We start from the raw sequence: 19,797 nt of genomic DNA, 5'->3' as shown, positions 1-19,797 counted from the left end.
CAACGTCACTGGAAACAACAGCAAATCCCTTTGGAATGCATTCTTTGGAACACAGGCCAAATTATTCTTTTTTATCAAGCTTTATGAGATTTGTATTAAGGTAGTGATAATAAGTCTCAGAATCAAGTAAGATATTAGCAATTGTATATATTTTTCTTTACCCATATGCATATACAGAAATGACTAAAAATACCAAATTGTTTGTGTATCTGTGCTGTTCTGCTGTAAGCAGACCCCAGAAACTAAGGTTCACATTTGGAGCTTACAGGTTTAGGTTTCTATTATTCTTATACTATAATCAATTCCATGAAGCTAATGTTCAAATAGAGGGCTTATCTAATTCTACCAACTTCTCTGTTCCCCATTCCTCCCTTCCCACCCATTGCTTCCCGTCACCTCCACCCAATATACACTTTCTTTGCTATATTTTAGGAAATTTTTTTTCAACCTCATTCTCCTCCCTTCTCTTTTCTTGGCTTTGTAACTTATTTATGTAACCTTTCCAGTGATGTCCTGTGGATTATGCTAAAGTATAATAAATAAATCACATGCTTGAATCTGTAGAAAGACCTTATACTATCAAACCATAGTTAATAGAAGCCAAGAGGTCTTTTTAAAGAACTATGACATTAACTCTTCTCTTCTCTTTTTTCTCCTAGCACTCATATTTTTTTTGTGGAATGTTTCAAACTCCTAACTTACCCCGTTACCGTAAATAATTGAATGGCATTTAATTATCAAGTTAAATTCCCAGCTATGTCATTCAAGTAATCAGCTTTCTCCTCTACTATTAAAATTAATTTTGTATTAAGTATGTTTTGTTTTTAAATATGTTTCATTCAAGTCTTAGTTTTAGATAATATATTCAAAAGTGGTGTTAGTTTTAATTTCTTGTTTTCTTTATTCCAAACTTCAGTCTGTTCACATTGGATGCCCCTAGCAAGTGGACTTTTCCTTTTGTTTTCTCTTTTTTGGTCATTAAACTTATCTTCCACCTTCTTTGACTTCGAAACCTATTATAATGCACTTTTCAGAATATCTTAAAAATTGCCTCATGGAACAATATTGCTTTCAGAGGTATGGTTTTGAAGAGAATTCGAAGATGGTGCTATTTATATTGATTCATGTAATATTTAGAATGCACTTAAGTATTCATTTTTACCTGAGTCTTAATAAGCTAAATTTTACTAATTTATAAGATAAAACACAACAGTTACCAAGATAAGTGTATAAATGGGCCTGCAAATGACCACCTTGCCTTTGCTACTTCTCATGAGAGTCTTCTTAGTAACCTGTAAACTCAAAACAAAGCCTCTGCTTTCCTAGCCTTATTTAACCTAGCAGGCTGTGAAAGGGGATGTAGGTATTTTCTCCTCCATAGCCAAAATAAGTGATTATGACTCTTTCTATAGCTATCTTTTCTGGACAGTTTTTTTAAAAGTAAATAAAATTAAATTCTTTGACATAAAATTTTCTGATTAAAAAAAGAGGATTAAATTTAATGATTTAACTTAATTTGGCAAGATCTGTGAGATACAAGATACTATGTTATATATAGTGTCCTTAACTTTGAAGACTTTTCATATTAAATTTGTAATAAATTTAGCTCTCACGTTTGTACATACGCATGCCTGGACTTAAACTCAGATTTTATTGGGAAATACAAAATCAGCATTTTGGAGGGGAAGGAGTATATCTGGACAAGTATATACTTAAAAGTTTGAGACAAGTGTACGTATGATAGGCTATATAAAGATTTGTGTATATTTCTAAGTATTTGTGTTTTTCATTTTAGACAAACTTCTATCCCATCTTCAAGATGTATATTTCAAGATAGCTATGGGAGAGGAGTTTAAAAGTTCCTACCACAAAGAATAAATATTTGAGGTGATGGATATGCTAAATAGCCTAATTTGATCATTCTTCAATGTCTACATGTTTCAAAACAGCACATTATTCACAAAAACATGTATAATTATTATTTGGCAATTAAAAATAAAAGTAAAAAAAATGAACATCACAACTGGCTAATGATAAAGGAAAAGTGTACAACAGCAAGAGAGAGGTGACTGGGCTTTTTCCTGAGTGTGCCTGGGTGTACTTTCCTTCTTATGCCACACGGGGTGAGAGAGAGGGTCCCAGGCCGTGACCCTGCGTCCTTTAAGGAGATAGAATCAAGGCCCTCAAATTGAACACATCAGTTAAGTGTTTCTTATCCTTGGGGATGGTGTGAAGAGAGGGGAGTTGACAGAGATCTGATTACATCTTCTCCCCTTGGAGCTTCACCAAGTGAACTTGGAATAAATGTTTAATTATACATCAAGTCTCTTTCCTTTTCAAGTAAATGTGTCTATTTCTGTCATATTCTTTTCTTACTGTTTTCATATTCTTAACCTGAATTCTGAGATTCACGTGTTTTTACTATTTTTGTAACGTATATACTTCTAAATTTGTCATTAGTTAGTGTTTGCACCGGTGTTGGGAAGATGTGTAATATAGTCCCAGGGAGGTTCTTGAATTAGATTTGATTTTTGTGTCTAAAGTGTTCAAATGGAATTGAACTGTTTGCTTATTAAAAGAACATTAATATAGCTATACTTAAGAGCGGAAGTCTCTGAAATCTTTGAAAAGATACCTATTCATGTTGTTAACTATTCATTGTATCGCTTCAGCTGGTATTTTAATCATTTGAGTAATGTTTTCTTTCTTTTGGTGATATAAGAAGAATGAGAATATGATTTCTGTTCTCTATACAGCAGAATTAGTAATGAATAAGCTCAAATGATGTAGTTTGGGCTTATGTGGTATTGGATACGACTAATTCTGTTAGGTCAATGTAAAATGGGTACTTCACTAGATTATTCAAGTGCTAGGCACATGTTAATTTAAAAGTAGAATAAGAACTCTTAAATAATGAGGCATCTAAAGGTCTTGTTTTAGATGGTATGTGTAGACATATAAAGGAGGCATTTTTAATGATGAAATTATCTTATATCCTTTGCTTAGGGTGTACCAGTGATGGCAATAAGAAACAAAATGATATCAGAAGGACTAGACCCAGATCTTCTTGAGTAAGTAATTCTTCTAATATAATTATATTATTGCCAGGACATTGAATTTGTCAGTTATAATAAAAATATTTCAAATTCTCTATATTTTTATCCCTACAGTGTTTTATGGTTGAGGATATCATCTTTGTAAATAGTGTCTCTGTTATGTTACCAAAAAGAAAAATATCCTATTCTACTAAAACCAGCTTTTACACATTTTAGGAACAGTTTCAATAGATTAGTAGTGATTCTAGATATCCAAAGGAGCTGGAATTTAATGACAGTTGTTTTTTTTTTTGTTTGTTTGGTTTCCTTTTTGTACTACCTCTTGGTTTTTTGTTTGTTTGTTTGTCCTTTTTTGTTGGGGGGTGATTATTATCTACAGGGGGTAGATGATTTCATTTAAGATCTCAGTGTGTAAGAAATTTAGTCTGCTATAATCTAGGTTAAGCCAGATTGAGAAATAAATAGGCTAAAGTTTCCCTATGTCTATGTTAATGGTTATTATGAAACTAGATACTAATTTGAGTTTTTTTAACCTGAAAGTATTTAATCCCTTATTGTGTGAATTTTATAAAACATTTTTGAGAAATGATAAAAAAATTGTGGCTCAGAAATTTGACAACAATTTATTTCATCCAAGCAAATCTGGCTGCATAGTTCACCTTGTATAAAATATAGTGTAATAGATTCTTCAGAAGACTTCTGTTTTGCAAGTATCTAGGTACTTGTAAAGAATCTTTCCAGTTTGGGGTTGTAGTTCACCCCAATGTATTTAGCTGCACACTCCAACCATTCATTACTGTACTAGCAGAGTATACTTTGGAATTTTTCTTGGCTCTCAGTCCTCCAAGAAAAGGTGTACACTTTGGTGGTAAAACTTTATGAAGTAGTCTTTGTCTCATATTTTATCTGCCAAAATATGAAATTTATGAATTCTTTTAAAGTCTACAAGAATAAATTTCAAACATATATCTACATTTGGTATACGTCCAAGTAGCAAACAGTTCAAGTACAATGGCATAGCTTGGCAACTTGAACTGAAGGATCTCTGAGATATTTGGCATTTGTTCTGGAAATTGTTTCTGACACATACATTGAAAGCCAGATGGATTGTGATATATATTTTAATGTGAATCAGACCTATAGGTTCAATCCATTTTGGTACTCATTGCAGTATATAGGTTGTAAATATATTTAACATTAACTATGACCTCCTTTTGCTTCTGGAAATACAGTTAGACCTCCTATAATAACAGAGAACTAAAATTACCTTTAAAATGATTATCTTTTTCTAGAGAAAATATAATAAATGGAAAACTAGCACCCTGTAAGCATCAGCATGTGCTGGATATCCAAGACTTTTACCTGCTACTGGCTTCATTTCATCCCCTGCCCAGCCTAAACCTACTTCATAATCCTTTACTTCAACCAACTACCTGCACTAGCAACTTGATAATCATCCTTGATTCTGTCTTCTTGCTTACCCACTACATATGGGTAAGGAAAATGAGAACACATAGTCAATCACTATGTGTTCTCATTTTTAATATCTCTCACTCTCACCGTATACCTCCATATCCATTGCTGTTTAGTTCACGCCCTCATCATTTGTCATCTGAATTACTATAGTAGCTACTGATTGGTTTTCCTGGTCTCTTTCAAGCCATCCACTAAAGCCTGAGTGGATCTCTTCATACTTCATTCTTGCTTCACATCTTCCTGTGACCCTCCACTGCCTTCAACATGTAGTCTAACATCTTAGTATTGCATAGAAATGCTTTTATCATCAAGATGCAGATTCTCTCACTAGCGTCCTCTCTTGCGTTTCTTTCACATATGCCTATTTCATATAGCCATAGTGAACGACCTGCAGTTCTCTGAATGTATCATTTTCCTATTCCCTTTTGGTGTCTTTAAATGTTCTCCTTTCTCTCTGTGGAACTCCCTTCCCCCATCTTACTGGCCTGGCTAACCTATTATTCTTCAAGACTCCATCAGGTATCACCACCTGATAGACTCCATAGGTAACTACCATGGGGGAAGATCCCAGGCCCTTCAACATTTCCTTGTGTCTCACTTGGCCAGTTTGAGGGTATTTCGTTGTCTATAAATGTTGAGAAACATTCAGTTGTGAGGTAGTGCCAAGTTTAAGGGTAGAATTCCAGTAACAATTAACATTGTCTTACAGAAAAGCTGCTCCTCAACCACAGCCTGGAGCCTGAATTCTGACCCATTACCTCATATGCACATGCCATTAGTCACCAGGGGCACTGGTTGGAGTGGGGATGACTCACTATAACCTATCACCATTACTAGCAACCCAGTTTCAACTGCATTTAGCTAGATATGATAAGTGCAATCAACTACTGTGTTAACAGAGGAATTATGGTGCTTTTGGAATCATGTTTACATAAAAGTTACGGAGCCTCACTTCAGGAGAAAAGTATGAGATGATGAAAGAGAAGAAAATGTGCCATCCAAGGGAAGAGTACACTTTTATTTAGAATCTTAGGTACATTTTAAGCCTCAGCCAAGAACTTTCAGTAAAGATTGTTCTGTGTTCTTTTTTCTTTTAAAGTATAAACATACACTTGATTTTTTATTAGCTTTAAGTAGTAAGACAAACTCATACAACTGTTGGAAGAAATGGCCTAGCTCTGTCTGCACTGAGCAAAGGGCAAAACTGAGGTTAATATAGAAATAAATACTGATCAGAAAATATATTGCTATGGCCGGGCGCGGTGGCTCAAGCCTGTAATCCCAGCACTTTGGAGGCCGAGATGGGCGGATCACGAGGTCAGGAGATTGAGACCATCCTGGCTAACACGGTGAAACCCCGTCTCTACTAAAAAATACAAAAAACTAGCCGGGCGAGGTGGCGGGCGCCTGTAGTCCCAGCTACTCGGAGGCTGAGGCAGGAGAATGGCATAAACCCAGGAGGCGAAGCTTGCAGTGAGCTGAGAACCAGCCACTGTACTCCAGCCTGGGCGACAGAGCGAGACTCCGTCTCAAAAAAAAAAAAAAAAAAAAAAATTGCTTTTTGATTGGCTTATTTGTATGAAAATTGGAAGCTAAGAGTACATAATTTTAAATCAAAACATTTACATGATAAGAGAGAAGAGATCCTAGCAATTTTCCTAGGAAAATGACTATTACAGAATTTAGAAAGTCTATAAAACTGTAGAAAATGCCTGATAATTGCTAAGTAAATATTGGATTTGATTCTTCTAAGTGATTGTTTTAAAATTAAAGTTTTGAAAATGACAACCATTTATATATAACCAAGAATTAGTCCTGTTTAGCTTCTAAAATTAGTTTCAGTACCAGTGAGATAAAAGATATGTGAAAGAGTATTTGTCATCAAAATACTCAAAAGAGTTAAGGGAAAATGGAAAAATTTGATAGGTCTTTGGCCAAAGGTTAATACATTCAGAAATATACAGTGGCTAAGTCATGCCTTAAATATTCTTTCAATCACTGCCTAGATTTTCTTGCTTAGAAAAAAAGAAAAAAGTTTCACCCCATCCTGTTCTGTACTCTTACATTTATGTCCCTGAACTAGCGTTACTATTGTTACCTAGTAATTGCTACTTTTACAATTCTAGGATAAACAGACTAGCTTCTGGACTTGCCCATCGGCAGGCCATGAAATTCATGATGGTTGAGGCTCAGGATGAGGCCGACTTTAGAGATGGTCTGCTTACTTGTATTCAGATTCTACCCTGCCACTTTCTAGTTGTATAACCCTGGTCTGATTACCGAACCTCTGTGCATCAGTTTCATCATCAGTAAAATGGGAAATAGAAGAGTTCGCTCCTTATAGAGCTGTTCAGACTAGATAGATAATGATGTAAGCACTCAGCACACACAGCTCTGGATAAGCAGTAAATGTTTAATACATATTAGTTGTGATTTATGAATGTTTTAATCGAGGAGTATGTAGCAAATTCTAGACAATGGATTTATCAGGCTTTGGATAACAACTTGTTTATAATCCTGTAGTTGCCTATATACTATTATGTTCTCAACAAAGACGTATTTAACATATACAGAGTAGTTATCTTTTTAAATTATATTCTGTTTTCTCAAACTGAGAACCTATATTGTTAACTTTGCTTTAAAGAACAGATTTCTGAAATTGAAGTTCAATTGAACACACTCCTAACCTTAGTGGGAGGGTGCAGTGTGCAGCTTATCGATTTGACTAAAGAGAGCATATAATTGTGCAGACTTTGAACAGAACCAGCTCAGTTGGCATTTCTCCTGGATATATCTACCCAAAAAACATTTATACCATCCTCCCAGACGGTGGAATGACCACTCTTATGGTTGCCAGAAATAAAAGTAGCCACCTTAGCCTACTTATCCCTGAGACAAGAGGGGATTTATTATTGTTAAACAAAAGGATACTGGAAAGCAAGAAAACTTTTTTTACATGGCATGCCCAGCAGATTTTCCTGCCCTCTAAAATCATTCCTTATCTGCCAGGAGGATCTTTACCTCCTGCTATACAACAGCATAGTGGATTAAAGATTGAGTTTTGGCTGGTTGAGGATAGATTAGACCTCAGTTGCACAACTGGACATCCAAAAATAGGGTTTTTACTCTTTCCATTTTGTTAGTTTTTGCTGAGCTAGGTTCTCCATTTAATGTAATTACCAGTCCTCATTCATTAGCTGCCAGACACTAGCTAGAAAGTATAGGACAAACCATATCAAAAAATTGTAATTGGTCTACTTTTAGAGAACTTGATCATAAGAATGAGAGAGATAATAGATATATCAAAGAGGAGATGTTAGAAAGCAGTTGTGGGTCTGTGTGTGGCTAGCAAGCAAGTGGCAGAGGAGTTGCTGGGAAATAAAGGATCCCAAGACCAATAGCAAAAGTCCATCCTACCTAGAACAGCTGCTTTTCTTTTTCTTCATGATATTAGGCATTAAATTGTTTTCATGGTTGCAGGAGTCTACCTACTAAGACAAAGAACAGGATATACCTGTCTTGATGAGAATTCAAAAGAGAAAAGACCAAATTAATCTCACTAGCTGCTATAATTCAAAGTCAAAATTGTTACATTTTTAATTACCCAGAGGTCCTTATTAAGTCAATACAATCTAATTCAAGAATCTTAGTGTTTTCGGTCTTGTTTTCTTTTTTTTTTTTTTTTTTTTTTTTTTTTTTTTTTTTTTTGATACGGAATTTTGCTCTTGTCACCCAGGCTGGAGTTCAGTGGTGCAATCTCACCTCACTGCAACCTCTGCCTCCCAGGTTCAAGTGATTCTCCTGCCTCAGCCTCCCAAGTAGCTGGGATTACAGGCACATGCCACCATGCCTGGCTAATTTTGTATTTTAGTAGAGACAGGGTTTCACCATGTTGGCCAGGCTGGTCTCAAACTCCTGACCTCAGGTGATCTACCCAGTCTCCCAAAGTGCTGGGCTACCAGTCTCCCAAAGTGCTGGGATTACAGGTGTGAGCCACGACACCTGGCTCTCTTAAGACCACCTATTGCCATTGCATAGCTCTGACAGACCATTAATGAACAGTACCATGTGACATTATAACTTTATGTGTGTGTAGTTGCCATTAGTGATTTGAATAATAACTACCTCATCATCTCCTACTCAGCAATATTTTACTGACAATGTTTTGGTACTTAATCTGCTTTAAATTCAATGTTTTAAGTCTCTAGAAATGAAAATGTTTTAAACTCTTTGTCTTACATGTTTTCCCAAAGAATGTTTGGTTTTGTGTCCTTAAAGTAGCTAGTTTTAAACACAAATACAAATCTTCCTTTAATGAAAACAAATTAAACCAACAATATTGGTATTTTAGGACTCTCTTCATATTTAGAATGGCAGAAATCAACTCAAACTAGCTTATGTAAGAAGGGAAGTTATGGACTCTCATAGCTGAAAAATCTAGGTAAGGACAGGATCTAGGGACTCAGTGTCATCAGGGCTGGCTGACTGGCATTCTTCTCTCCCCACTTCATTCTACCTTTACTTCTTTGGTGTAATAAACCCTGTCTCTCCTAGTGCTGATGAGTTTCCTCTCTGAAGCCTGGGAACATAGCCCCCCAGAATATTGCTAGTTTTTCCAGTTGAACAGAGAGAGAGTTCCCTCTTCTCCGTAACTCATAGCTCATTTATAAGGAAGCATTCTGACTAGCCCTGCTTGAATTGTGTGCCTTTCCTTGAATCCATCTCTCTCTCTCTCTGCAAGGGAATAGATTCCTGTGATTGGCCAGGCCTAGACTGTGTGACTGAAACAAGGAAGTGGATAGGGAAAAGATGAGGACAGCGAGGATTCTAGTTGACAGCCTTCACTGATTCACATCAATGGGAGAAGAGTGGGTGTCAAAATTAGAATGTGCACAGCATCTGGTATGCTAAAAAGGGCAGATTTGTATATACTTCATCCTTTCTCCTGCACCTTTCTATATTTTGGTTCATTTTTAGTTGAGGTCAACCTAGTAACTTCTTTGAAAACATATATTTTAAGATAGTTTAGACTTAATAATAAGCTTAAACTTTTAAAATTTGCTTTTATTAAGAATTTTGCTGATAATTTTGATGTCACAAATATAAATATGCTTATTAAAATGTAGCCACCAATTTAGTGTTTTTATTGTAACCACCAAAGATTGAAATTGTTTAAAAAAATACACATGATATTCATGATATATATTTTTCTGTATTTTGTTGATATAATCTTTTTTGGAAATTCACTTATATATTTAAAATAACAAGAGACTATTATAAAGTCCTCATTTCCAAATTTTAGTAGCAAAGTGTGTTTTCTTTGAATTGGGAGAAGCTAAACTTTAGTAGTTTAAGGTAGCAACTTTTTCAAATATGTCTTTAAATTTCTTTCCATGAAAAACAACTTATAGGGTGAAGTAAGAACATTTATGATCATAATATGCAGAGCCAAATTTCTGTTCCCCTTGAAAATACAAATATCCAGGCTGGAAATGATGGTATTGCTGTGAGTTTTATTATTACTAGTAATACTTAAAAGACTTTACAACTTACAAAATGCTTTCCTATCTTCATTTGATTCTTGTGGCTTGCTTTTCTTTTTTGTACCCAAAGAGAACTAGTATGTACTTTTTCTTTTGTTCTCCTGGCAATTCCAATTTCAAGTAGCATAAAATTTATTTTAACATGAATGAGGGGGCCAGGCACGGTGGCTCATGCCTGTAATCCCAGCACTTTGGGAGGCTGAAGCAAGCAGATCACCTGAGGTCAGGAATTCGAGACCAGCCTGGCCAACATGGTGAAACCCTATCTCTACTAAAAAATACAAAAATTAGCTGGGTGTGGTGGCAGGCTTCTGTAATCCCAGCTACTTGGGAGGCGGAGGCAGGGAGAATTGCTTGAACCTGGGAGGTGGAGGTTGGAGTGAGCAAGATGGTGCCACTGCACTCCAGCCTCTCTAAATAAATAAATAAGTGAGACTTCATCTCTAAATAAATAAATAAATAATAAAATAAAATAAAATGAATGAGGAGCCAGGTGCAGTGGCTCATGCCTGTAATCTCAACACTTTGGGAGGACAAGGGTAGAGGATCACTTGAAGCCAGGAGTTCTAAACCAGATTGAGCAACAAAGTGAGACCTCATCTTTACAAAAAATTAAATTTGCCAGGCACAATGGTGTGTATCTGCAGTCCCAACTACTTGGGAGGCTAAGGCAGGAGGATCACTTGAGCCCAGGAGGCTGAGGCTATAGTGAGCTCTGACTATGCCACTGCACTCCAGCCTGGGCAACAGAATGAGATGTCCCCAATAAATAAACAAAGACAATAATAAGTATTGGTAAGGATATGAAGAAATTGGAGCCCCTGTGCATTGTTGGTGGGAATATAAAATGATGCAGCTGCTATAGAAAAGAGTATTGTGATCCTTCAAAAAATTAAAAATAGAATTATCATTCAGCACTTCCAATTTGGGGCATGTACCCAAAAGAATTGAAAGCAGAGTCTCAAAGAGATATTTGTATATGCATGTTCATAGCAGCATTTTTCACAATAGCCAAAAGATGGAAGCAATGCAAGTAACCATCAGTGGATGAATAGGAACAATTATGGTATATACATACAGTGGAATATTATTCAGCTTTAAAAAGGAAGGAAATTCTGACACATGCTACAACATAGATGGACTTTTAGGACATTATGCTAAATGAAATAAGCCTATCACAGAAGGATAAATATTGTATGATTCCACTTGCATGAGGTATCTAGTGTAGTCAAATTCATAGCGACAGAAAGAATAGTGATTGTCAGCAGCTGGAGGGAGAAGGGAATATTAATGAGTATGGTGATTCGGTTTTGCAAGAGGAAGAGAGTTCTGGAGATGGATGGTGATGATGGCTGTACAACAATGTGAATGTACTTAACACTACCATACACTTAAAAATGGTTATGATGTTAAATTTTATGTTATCTGTATTTTACCACAATAAGAAAAATTGAAAAAGAAAAAAATGAATAAGTACAGACAATAACAAGTGTTGCTGAGGGTGTGGAGAAATTGGAACCCTCATACATTGCAGGTACAAATGTAAAATGGTACAGCTGCTTCAGAAGTTTGGCAGTTCCTCGGAAGGTTAAACAGAGTTTCCACCTATTGCTCCTGCTAGATGTTCTAATCTCATCTGATGTTGCACCCTGGGGTACCTTACACTCTAACTACCAAATGACTTACAGTTTCTGAGTGCAGCCTGCTACACCATCCCATTTTATTCTTTACCCAGAATGCTGTCATTCTCTCTTATTTCCACCTTTTCTGTTTCTGGCGAAGTCTTACTCGAATCATAAAATTCTTCACAAGTATTTCCAATTCTTTGGAGTCTTCTCTGACCAACTTCAGCGACCATTTTTTCTGTTCAAACAAACAGTTCAGCCTTATTTATATATATACAGCTGTGCATCGCTTAATGACAGGGATATGTTACAATAAATGCATTGTAGGTGATTTTGTCATTGTGCAAACATCATAGAGTGTACTTACACAAGCCTAAATGGTATAGCGTGTGACATACTTAGGCTATAAACCTGTACAGCATATTACTGTACCGAATACTGTAGGCAGTTGTAACACAATGACAAGTATTTGTGTATCTAAGCATATCTAAATATAGAAGTAAAAAATGGTACTTGCATAGGGCAGTTACCATGAATGGAGCTTTCAGGACTGGAGTTGCTCTGGGTGAGTCAGTGAGTGAATAGGGAGTGAGTATGAAGGCCTAAGACATTATTATACCAACTGTAAATTTCATAAACACTGTACACTTAGACTACACTAAATTTATTTTTAAAACTTTTTTCAATAATAAATTAACCTTAGCTTAGTATAACTATCAACTTTTTTTTTACCTTTTTAACTATTTTGTAATACTACTTTACTTAGCTTAAAAGACAAGTCATACATTGTACAGCTATACAAAATATTTTCTTTCTTTATATCTGTATTCTTTAAACTTTTTATTTTGACTTCTTAAACTTTTTTGCTAAAAACTAAAACACATACAAGGCCTACACATGTCAGGCTCATCAATATGACTGTTCTCCTCCATATCCTATCTGACTAGAAGGTCTTCAGGGGCAATAACACGCATAAATCTACTATTGTAACAATTCCTTCTTCTGGAATATCTCCTGAAGGACCTCCCTGAGGCTGTTTAACGTTAACTTTTTTTTTCAAAAAGTAAGTAGAAGGAGTACCCTCTAAAATAACAACAGAGGCCAGGCACAGTGGCTAACACCTGTAATCCCAACACTTTGGGAGGCTGAGGCAGGTGCATCACCTGAGATCAGGAGTTCGAGACCAGTCTGGCCAACATGGAGAAACCTCATCACTACTAAAAATATAAAAATTAGCTGGGCTTGGTGGTGCATGCCTGTAATCCCAGCTACTCAGGAGGCTGATGCAGGAGAATGGCTTGAACCCCGGAGGCGGAGATTGCGGTGAGCCAATATTGCACCACTGCACCCTAGCCTGACAGAGCAAGACTGTCTCAAAAAATGTAAAATAAAATGAAATAACAAGAGAGGCTGGGTGCTGTGGCTCACGCCTGTAATTCCAGCACTTTGGGAGGCTGAGGCAGATGGATCAGTTGAGGTCAGGAGTTCAAGACCAGCCTGGCCAACATGGTGAAACCTACTGTCTACCAAAAATAAAAAAAAAATTAGCTAGGTGTGGTGGTGCGTGCCTGTAGTCCCAGCTACTCGGGAGACTGAGGCAGGAGAATCTCTTGAACCCAGGAGGCAGAGGTTTCAGTGAGCCAAGATCACACCACTGCATTCCAGCCTGGACAACAGAGTGAGACTCCTTGTCAAATAAAATAAAATAACAGAAAGTACAGTATAGTAAATACTAGGCGATAGAGGTTTCTCAGCTCCATTATAATCTAATGGGACCACCATCATATGCAGTCCATCACTGACTGAAACATTATTATGTGGCACATGGCTGGATCACATTCTGTAACAATTTGTTTGCATTTGTCTCCCTCACAAAAATATTTGCTGCTTCAGGGAAGGAACTACTTGTTATTCATCTCTGTATCTCCAGTACCTAACACATTTTCTAGCAAATAGTAGATGCAGATGATGAAAATAAATAATCATAGTAACAGCAGATATTTATTTGATACTATGTGCCAGATATTATCAAACACACTTTACATTTATTAATTAATTTAATCATCACAAAATCCAGTCAGTCACAAAGTAGTTAAACAGCTTCCCCAAAGTTGGCCAACAAGTAAGAAACAAGGATGGGATTTCAGCACAGACAGTCTGTACCCAGAGCCTATATTCTTAATTACTATGCAATATAGCATCACGTTTCAATAAATGGTTACACATGTAAATTAATGAATTTTATAGTTTCAGTTTCTTCTAGTCCTAAGCTTTTACCCTTTTCCTTTTTTTTTTTTTTTTTTCTTGAGACAGGGTTTCACTCTGTTGCCCAGGCTGGAGTGCCCAGGCATGGTCACAGCTCACTGCAGCCTCTGCCCCCCCAGGCTCAAGCAATCCACCTCAGCCTCCAAAGTAGCTGGCACAATAGGCCACTACTGGCTAATTTCTCTGGGTTTTTTTTTTTTTGCAAAGGATGGGGTTTTGCGCTGTTGCCCAGGCTGGTCTTGAACTCCTGGGCTTAAGCAATCCACCCTCCTCGGCCTCCCAAAGTGCTGGGATTACAGGCATGAACCAACATCCCTGACCTACCCTTTTCTAAAGTAGCATTTATTTTAGGAAGTTATGTACATTGTTGTATTTGTTTGAGTTGTCATAGATACTAATATAATGTTGATGTGGTATTAAAATAATTCCCACTGGTAATGTTTTCCTACTTAACAAAGTGTAGACAGTAAGAAATCAACTATATAGCAAAGAGAAATTTACTGGGTAAAATGTGCCTAGTATTCATGCCCACTAATTCTAGAGTTGTTGCTTCTAATGAAAAGCGATGACGATGATGGTCCCGTGTTAGTATTTTAGGCAGATGGAGCATCAGTCAAATCCTGGAACCGCCATACCCAGCTTTAAAATTTTACTGTATTGAGTACATAAGGCTTCCTTGTAGATATAATCTAAAATTGTTCAGCAGAGCAAATGGGTTTATATTTGACAAGTAGGGAGCAATGCCAGTATTTCTTTCTCTTTTGTAGTATGCCAAATATATTTAAAAATATAAGCCGTAATTTTAATACCTAAAGTAACTGTTAGACTGTGCGTTTTCTTATTTTAGTAATAGTAATTTCTGTTTGTGGTGAATAAGAGTTTTATTTTTAAGTGTCCTAAATGTTTAATAAGAGTCAAGAAGCCTGAGGGAGAAATCAGTCTGGTAGTTTTTAATTATTAAGATACAGCAGTTATAGGCCAGGCACGGTAGCTCACACCTATAATCCCAGCACTTTGGGAGGCCAGGGCGGGTGGATCAACAAGGTCAGGAGATCAAGACCATCCTGGCCACCATGGTGAAACCCCATCTCTACTAAAAATACAGAAATTAGCTGGGCGTGCTGGCGCACGCCTGTAGTTCCAGCTACTCAGGAGGCTGAGGCAAGAGAATGGCTTCAACCCGGGAGACAGAGGTTGCAGTGTGCCAAAATCACACCACTGCACTTCAGCCTGGCGACAGCGAGACTCCGTCTCAAAAAAAAAAAAAAAAAGATAAAGCAGTTATATTGTTACTCCTTTTCCTCTTGGTTCCCCCGCCCCCAAAAAATACTTTTCTTGCTTAATTTACTTTCTTGGTAAGAGTGAATAGAGGCTGAGTGATAGTGCCACTGCACTGATTAAATGATTTACTGGCACAAAACTATTGAGGCTTAACTAGTTGACTGTTTTAATAACATCATTAAAATTTCATTTAGGTTTATTAGAGCACATCCATGCAAAGTTGGAATCTAACCATTCTCATGTCTCCTTATTATGCCTAGGGGATCTTTGAAACAGTATTTTTGCCAACTCATACTTTCTATTTTCATTCTGTAAAGATAAAACATGTAAGTGAAAACGTTTAACAAACATTAAGAACCTTTTTTGACCAGGCACTCTCCTTCGCTACAAAATTTCCACATTACCTATTTTTTAATAGCCATTTTTGAACTCTCTTCCATTTCTAAGTTTCTCCCTGAAGCTTTCCTGAACATGAAGCGTTTCCTTTTCATTTCTAGCTTTCCTTTCTCTGTACCTCATGCACACTTGGAAGCTTCAGGGATTTAGCACTGGTCATGCTAGCCTCTACAGATCGCATCTCTGTCTATAGTTGGGTCTCCATGGTAATGAGAAGCAGAAAGTGCTGAAGCAGTGCACTATGTAAGGACTGGCAAGAGAAAATACTGCCGCGGCCTCTACAGGCATAGCATTGAATCCCCATGGTGCCGAAGAAGCCTGAGAGAAGCATGCTAGTGGGGTAGTGCGGGAGACTAAGGACACGGACTTGGCAGATTTAGTAGCAGCAATATTCTAAGATGAACCAATTTTAAGAGTTTGTAAGTGTTCTTTTCAATTGGAAAAGACTTTTAAATTTTTTTTCCTTTTCTTTTAGGAGGCCAGATGCTCCAGTGCCTGATGGTGAAAGTCAAAAAACCGTAGAAGAAAGTTCAGATAGTGAATCTTCTTTTAGTGACTAAGCTTAATTTTCATAAGAATTACATATGCATGCATAGGGGTACATTTACATTCTGTAAGAGATTGAGCCTGAACTCTCTTAGTCATAAGAATATCGAATGGCCACATGTCCACTACCAAGCTTCTTCTATGTTAAAAAAAAATAATAATAAAGCATTTTTAATCTGCCAGTGTGTCTTGTCGCTAAAATAAAGGGCCTCGAAATGAAAAATAGGATAACCTAAATAAAGTACAATTAGTGCTACAAATACTAAGATGGAATATTTTAGAGATGCAATGAACAATTACGGCCAGGCACAGTGGCTCACCCCTGTAATCCCAGCACTTTGGGAGGCCGAGGCAAGTGGATCACCTGAGGTCAGGAGTTCAAGACCAGCCTGGGCAACATGGTGAAACCCCGTCTCTACTAAAAATACAAAAATTTAGCTGGGCGTGGTGACAAAAATTAGCTGGGCATGGTGGTGGCTGCCTATATTCCCAGCTATTTGGGAGGCTGAGGCAGGAGAATCACTTGAACCCGGGAGGTAAAAGTTGCAGTGAGCCGAGATTGAGTCATTGCACTCCAGCCATGGCGACAAGAGCGAATCTCCATCTCAAAAAAAAAAAAAAATGCGATGCAATGAACAATTTTAAATGAAGTCAGTGTGAGTTTAGTGATCAATAATAGACCCAATGCAAAAAAAAAAAAAAAAAAAGGAAATTTGGCTAAGTGAATTATTCAATTTTTGTGACTATTTTGGTGTGAAAAGTATATGGATTCATATCATGAGTTGTTAAAGACATTTCTGGTAGAAAGTAATACTGGGTTGAAATTTTCTGTGACAACTTAAAACTCACATATCACATATGTTATGGGTATGGAACTTTTTGGTAGTATTTTTTAGCATACACAGCCTTTCACCACTTGGCCATTAGTTCATATGTTTTTTAAGTCAAATATTCTTATACAGTCATGCATTGCTTAACAACAGGGATACATTCTGAGAAATGCGTCGTTAGGCGATTTTGTTGTGCAAACATTGTGGATTTCGTCACAAATGTACTTAAACTATTGCTTCTAGGCTACACACAGCATGTTACTGTACTGAATACTGTAGGCGGTTGTAACACAATGGTATTTGTGTATCTAAATGTAGAAAAGGTGCAGTCAAAGGTGGTTTTATAATCTTAGGGGATGTTGACCAAAACATTATGCAGCGCATGACTGTATTTATTAGCAGATGGAAATTGAAGGTCATTTCAGTGTGGTTCAGAATGAGTAACCATCATTGCCATCAACTCCTGTATTACCTAAACAAAAAAAATCTGTGCAGCAGGATTAAAATGTTCTCACCTCACCTTGCAAATAAGTATTATTCATAGTTACTTACACACAGTCTAGAAAATTCCTAAAGTACTTATGTGAAAAAATATATAAATGCATTTAACTAATTGTGCCTGTTTTAGTTTAGTTCACCTGAAAGTAGAGCCTGAGAAAAGGGCTTGTGTGTATAAGGTCATTTGTAAGGTGATCCCAGAAAACAGAAGTGAAAAAACAGGGAGTGGAAAAGGGAGAAAACCACTTAAAAGTATATTATCAGCCGGATGCAGTAGCTCATGCCTGTAATCCCAGCACTTTGGGACGCTGAGGCAGGCGGATCACTACCAGCCTGGCCAACATGGTGAAATCCCGTCTCTACTAAAAATACAGAATTTAGCCGGGCGTGGTGCGGGTTCCTGTAATCCCAGCTACTGAGAGGCTGAGGCAGGAGAAGCACTTGAACCCGGGAGGTGGAGGTTGCAGTGAGCCCAGATGGCACCAGTACACTCCAGCCTGGGTGATAGAGTGAGACTCTCAAAAATAACAAAATTTAAAAAGTGTGTTATCAAGATTGCCAGTTGGGGTTTGAGTGCTCCAAGACCTTCTGAGGAACTCTCAGAATGCCTCCCAAAGTTTTTCAACTAATAGAACTGGGAACATTTATTAACCAGTTTCCAACCTCCGTTAGTTAAGAGTTGCCTCCAGGGTCGTTAATTATCCTTGCACTTCTGGGCTGTACTTTCTGTGTGGGAAAGCAGCACCCCAGTGTTGAAGAAAGACTTGGAACAGGAAGCAGAAAGATACATGGCTTTGACTTGCAGTGGGATTTCACCAACAGAAAGGACAAGTCCGAGCTTACTCACCTAGAACTATCCATGTAGCTGTGACTGATACCGGAAGTGGACGACGGAATGTGCAAAAGAGATATTTGCTGCAGTCTACCCAAAAGCAGTCAGTTCAGAACTGCTTGAGTCCCATGTTAAGTCTACTTTGTCACAAGGTGATAGCCAGCCACAGTCTTTCTAAAATCTACACAGGAATATTAGTGAGATAAGCCACAGTTACTATCACCACAACTGGACGCAAGGCCCAAACTGGTACTTAACATCTTCCGCCACCCGTTTTACGTTTCTCCTGCTCTATATCAGAAATTCCACTGGTCTAGGCATTCCTATTTCTTTTCTCTTGGTTCCTGGATCCGTGAATCCTGGTAGTTGAGGACATGGCATCATATACTAGCCATTTTTGTAGTGCATTTACCACATCCTAGAGATTAGCACTTCAACCCTGCAGAATCTCTGAGATGGTGCCTACAGTGAGCCTGTAATAGACCATTTCATTGTTCTATTTGATTGATTTCTTCTGGATAATGTTGTATGCGGTAAGACCAGTGGATCCAACAATTCATGCACCTATTGTTACTCATTTGCTACAAAATAATCCGAAGATCTGAGGCAGTGTAATGCAAGATACCATGTTGGCAATAGGCATCCTGTAGGCTATCAGAGAGCAATGCTGGCAGAGGTGCCGCTGGAAGGAAAGGAAAGCCCCCAAGGTAGAAGGAATTTAATGCAAATAAATTGCTCCCAAGTGACTGGTTAATCTCTTCAAGGAATAGTACCAAATCATTGGTCTCTGCTGCTGACAAATAGGGTATTCAGCAGTAGCTGATCCTAGCTCATCTAGCTCATCACCAGATGACCACTAGTGTGGAAGCCCAAGCTGTTGGGCCCAAGCATAGCCGGCATCTCTGCCACCATGATTACTCCATTTGTGGGCTCATTGTGTAACCTGGGGCAATCAAGGACAAGGCTAGCTGACATCTACTGGAGAAATCATCCTGTCCACCTAATTTTTGCCTCCTCAGGTGAGTGTTTTCTTTCTGACATTTCGTCCTACAAAAATCTTCACACTTTGTGCACATTCCTATAGTTTTGTCCACATTCTTCATCCTTAAATCTCGCTTTCTCTAATCTTCAATATTGCTCCCTCCTTATTCCTGACCAGCCAAGCCAGTTACCAAGATCAAAAGTCTATAGTACTTAACTCAGGCCACATGCTTCTTCAGCAACATCATGACAAAGTGTACTGTTTGAAGCTGTGTCCATCAGGAAGATTATTTTCCCCACCACTAATTGTTAGAGCCACCTCTGTCAGAGGCAGCAGTGTGGCAGCCAGCCATTTTTGCCCACACCAATATATCAAGCTTGTCCATGCATCAACAAGGTCCACTGCTTCCTGTCAGCTGGTGAGATAATATTGCAAAAGTAACTTCAATTATCCACTTTCTCCTATTG

At 37.6% G+C, this 19,797-nt stretch overlaps 1 protein-coding gene across 6 annotated transcripts in view; it reads left to right on the top strand.

Moving 5' to 3' along the window:
• The window catches only part of WASHC3 (WASH complex subunit 3), a 47,068-nt gene extending 30,698 nt beyond the window's left edge, over positions 1-16,370 (top strand). For 5 of the 6 annotated variants that reach the window (XR_001889480.1, XM_017893468.1, XM_017893467.1 and 2 more), the window contains exons 6-7: positions 3,007-3,071; positions 16,118-16,370. Coding sequence is in view for 5 of the 6 variants with exons in the window: in XM_017893468.1 (XP_017748957.1) it covers positions 3,007-3,071; positions 16,118-16,202 (150 nt within the window). In the remaining variant the exon portion in view is untranslated. Of the gene's footprint in view, positions 1-3,006; positions 3,072-15,506; positions 15,573-16,117 lie in introns of all 6 variants that reach the window. The other variant, XM_017893466.1, reaches the window with a different exon arrangement.
• Positions 16,371-19,797: the final 3,427 nt, after the last annotated feature.

Source organism: Rhinopithecus bieti, unplaced genomic scaffold (assembly GCF_001698545.2).
Source record: "Rhinopithecus bieti isolate Rb0 unplaced genomic scaffold, ASM169854v2 scaffold_23898, whole genome shotgun sequence".
NCBI classification, from domain to species: Eukaryota; Metazoa; Chordata; class Mammalia; order Primates; family Cercopithecidae; genus Rhinopithecus; species Rhinopithecus bieti.
Note: the sequence above shows the minus strand (reverse complement) of the source record. Positions and strands in the feature narration are given on the sequence as shown.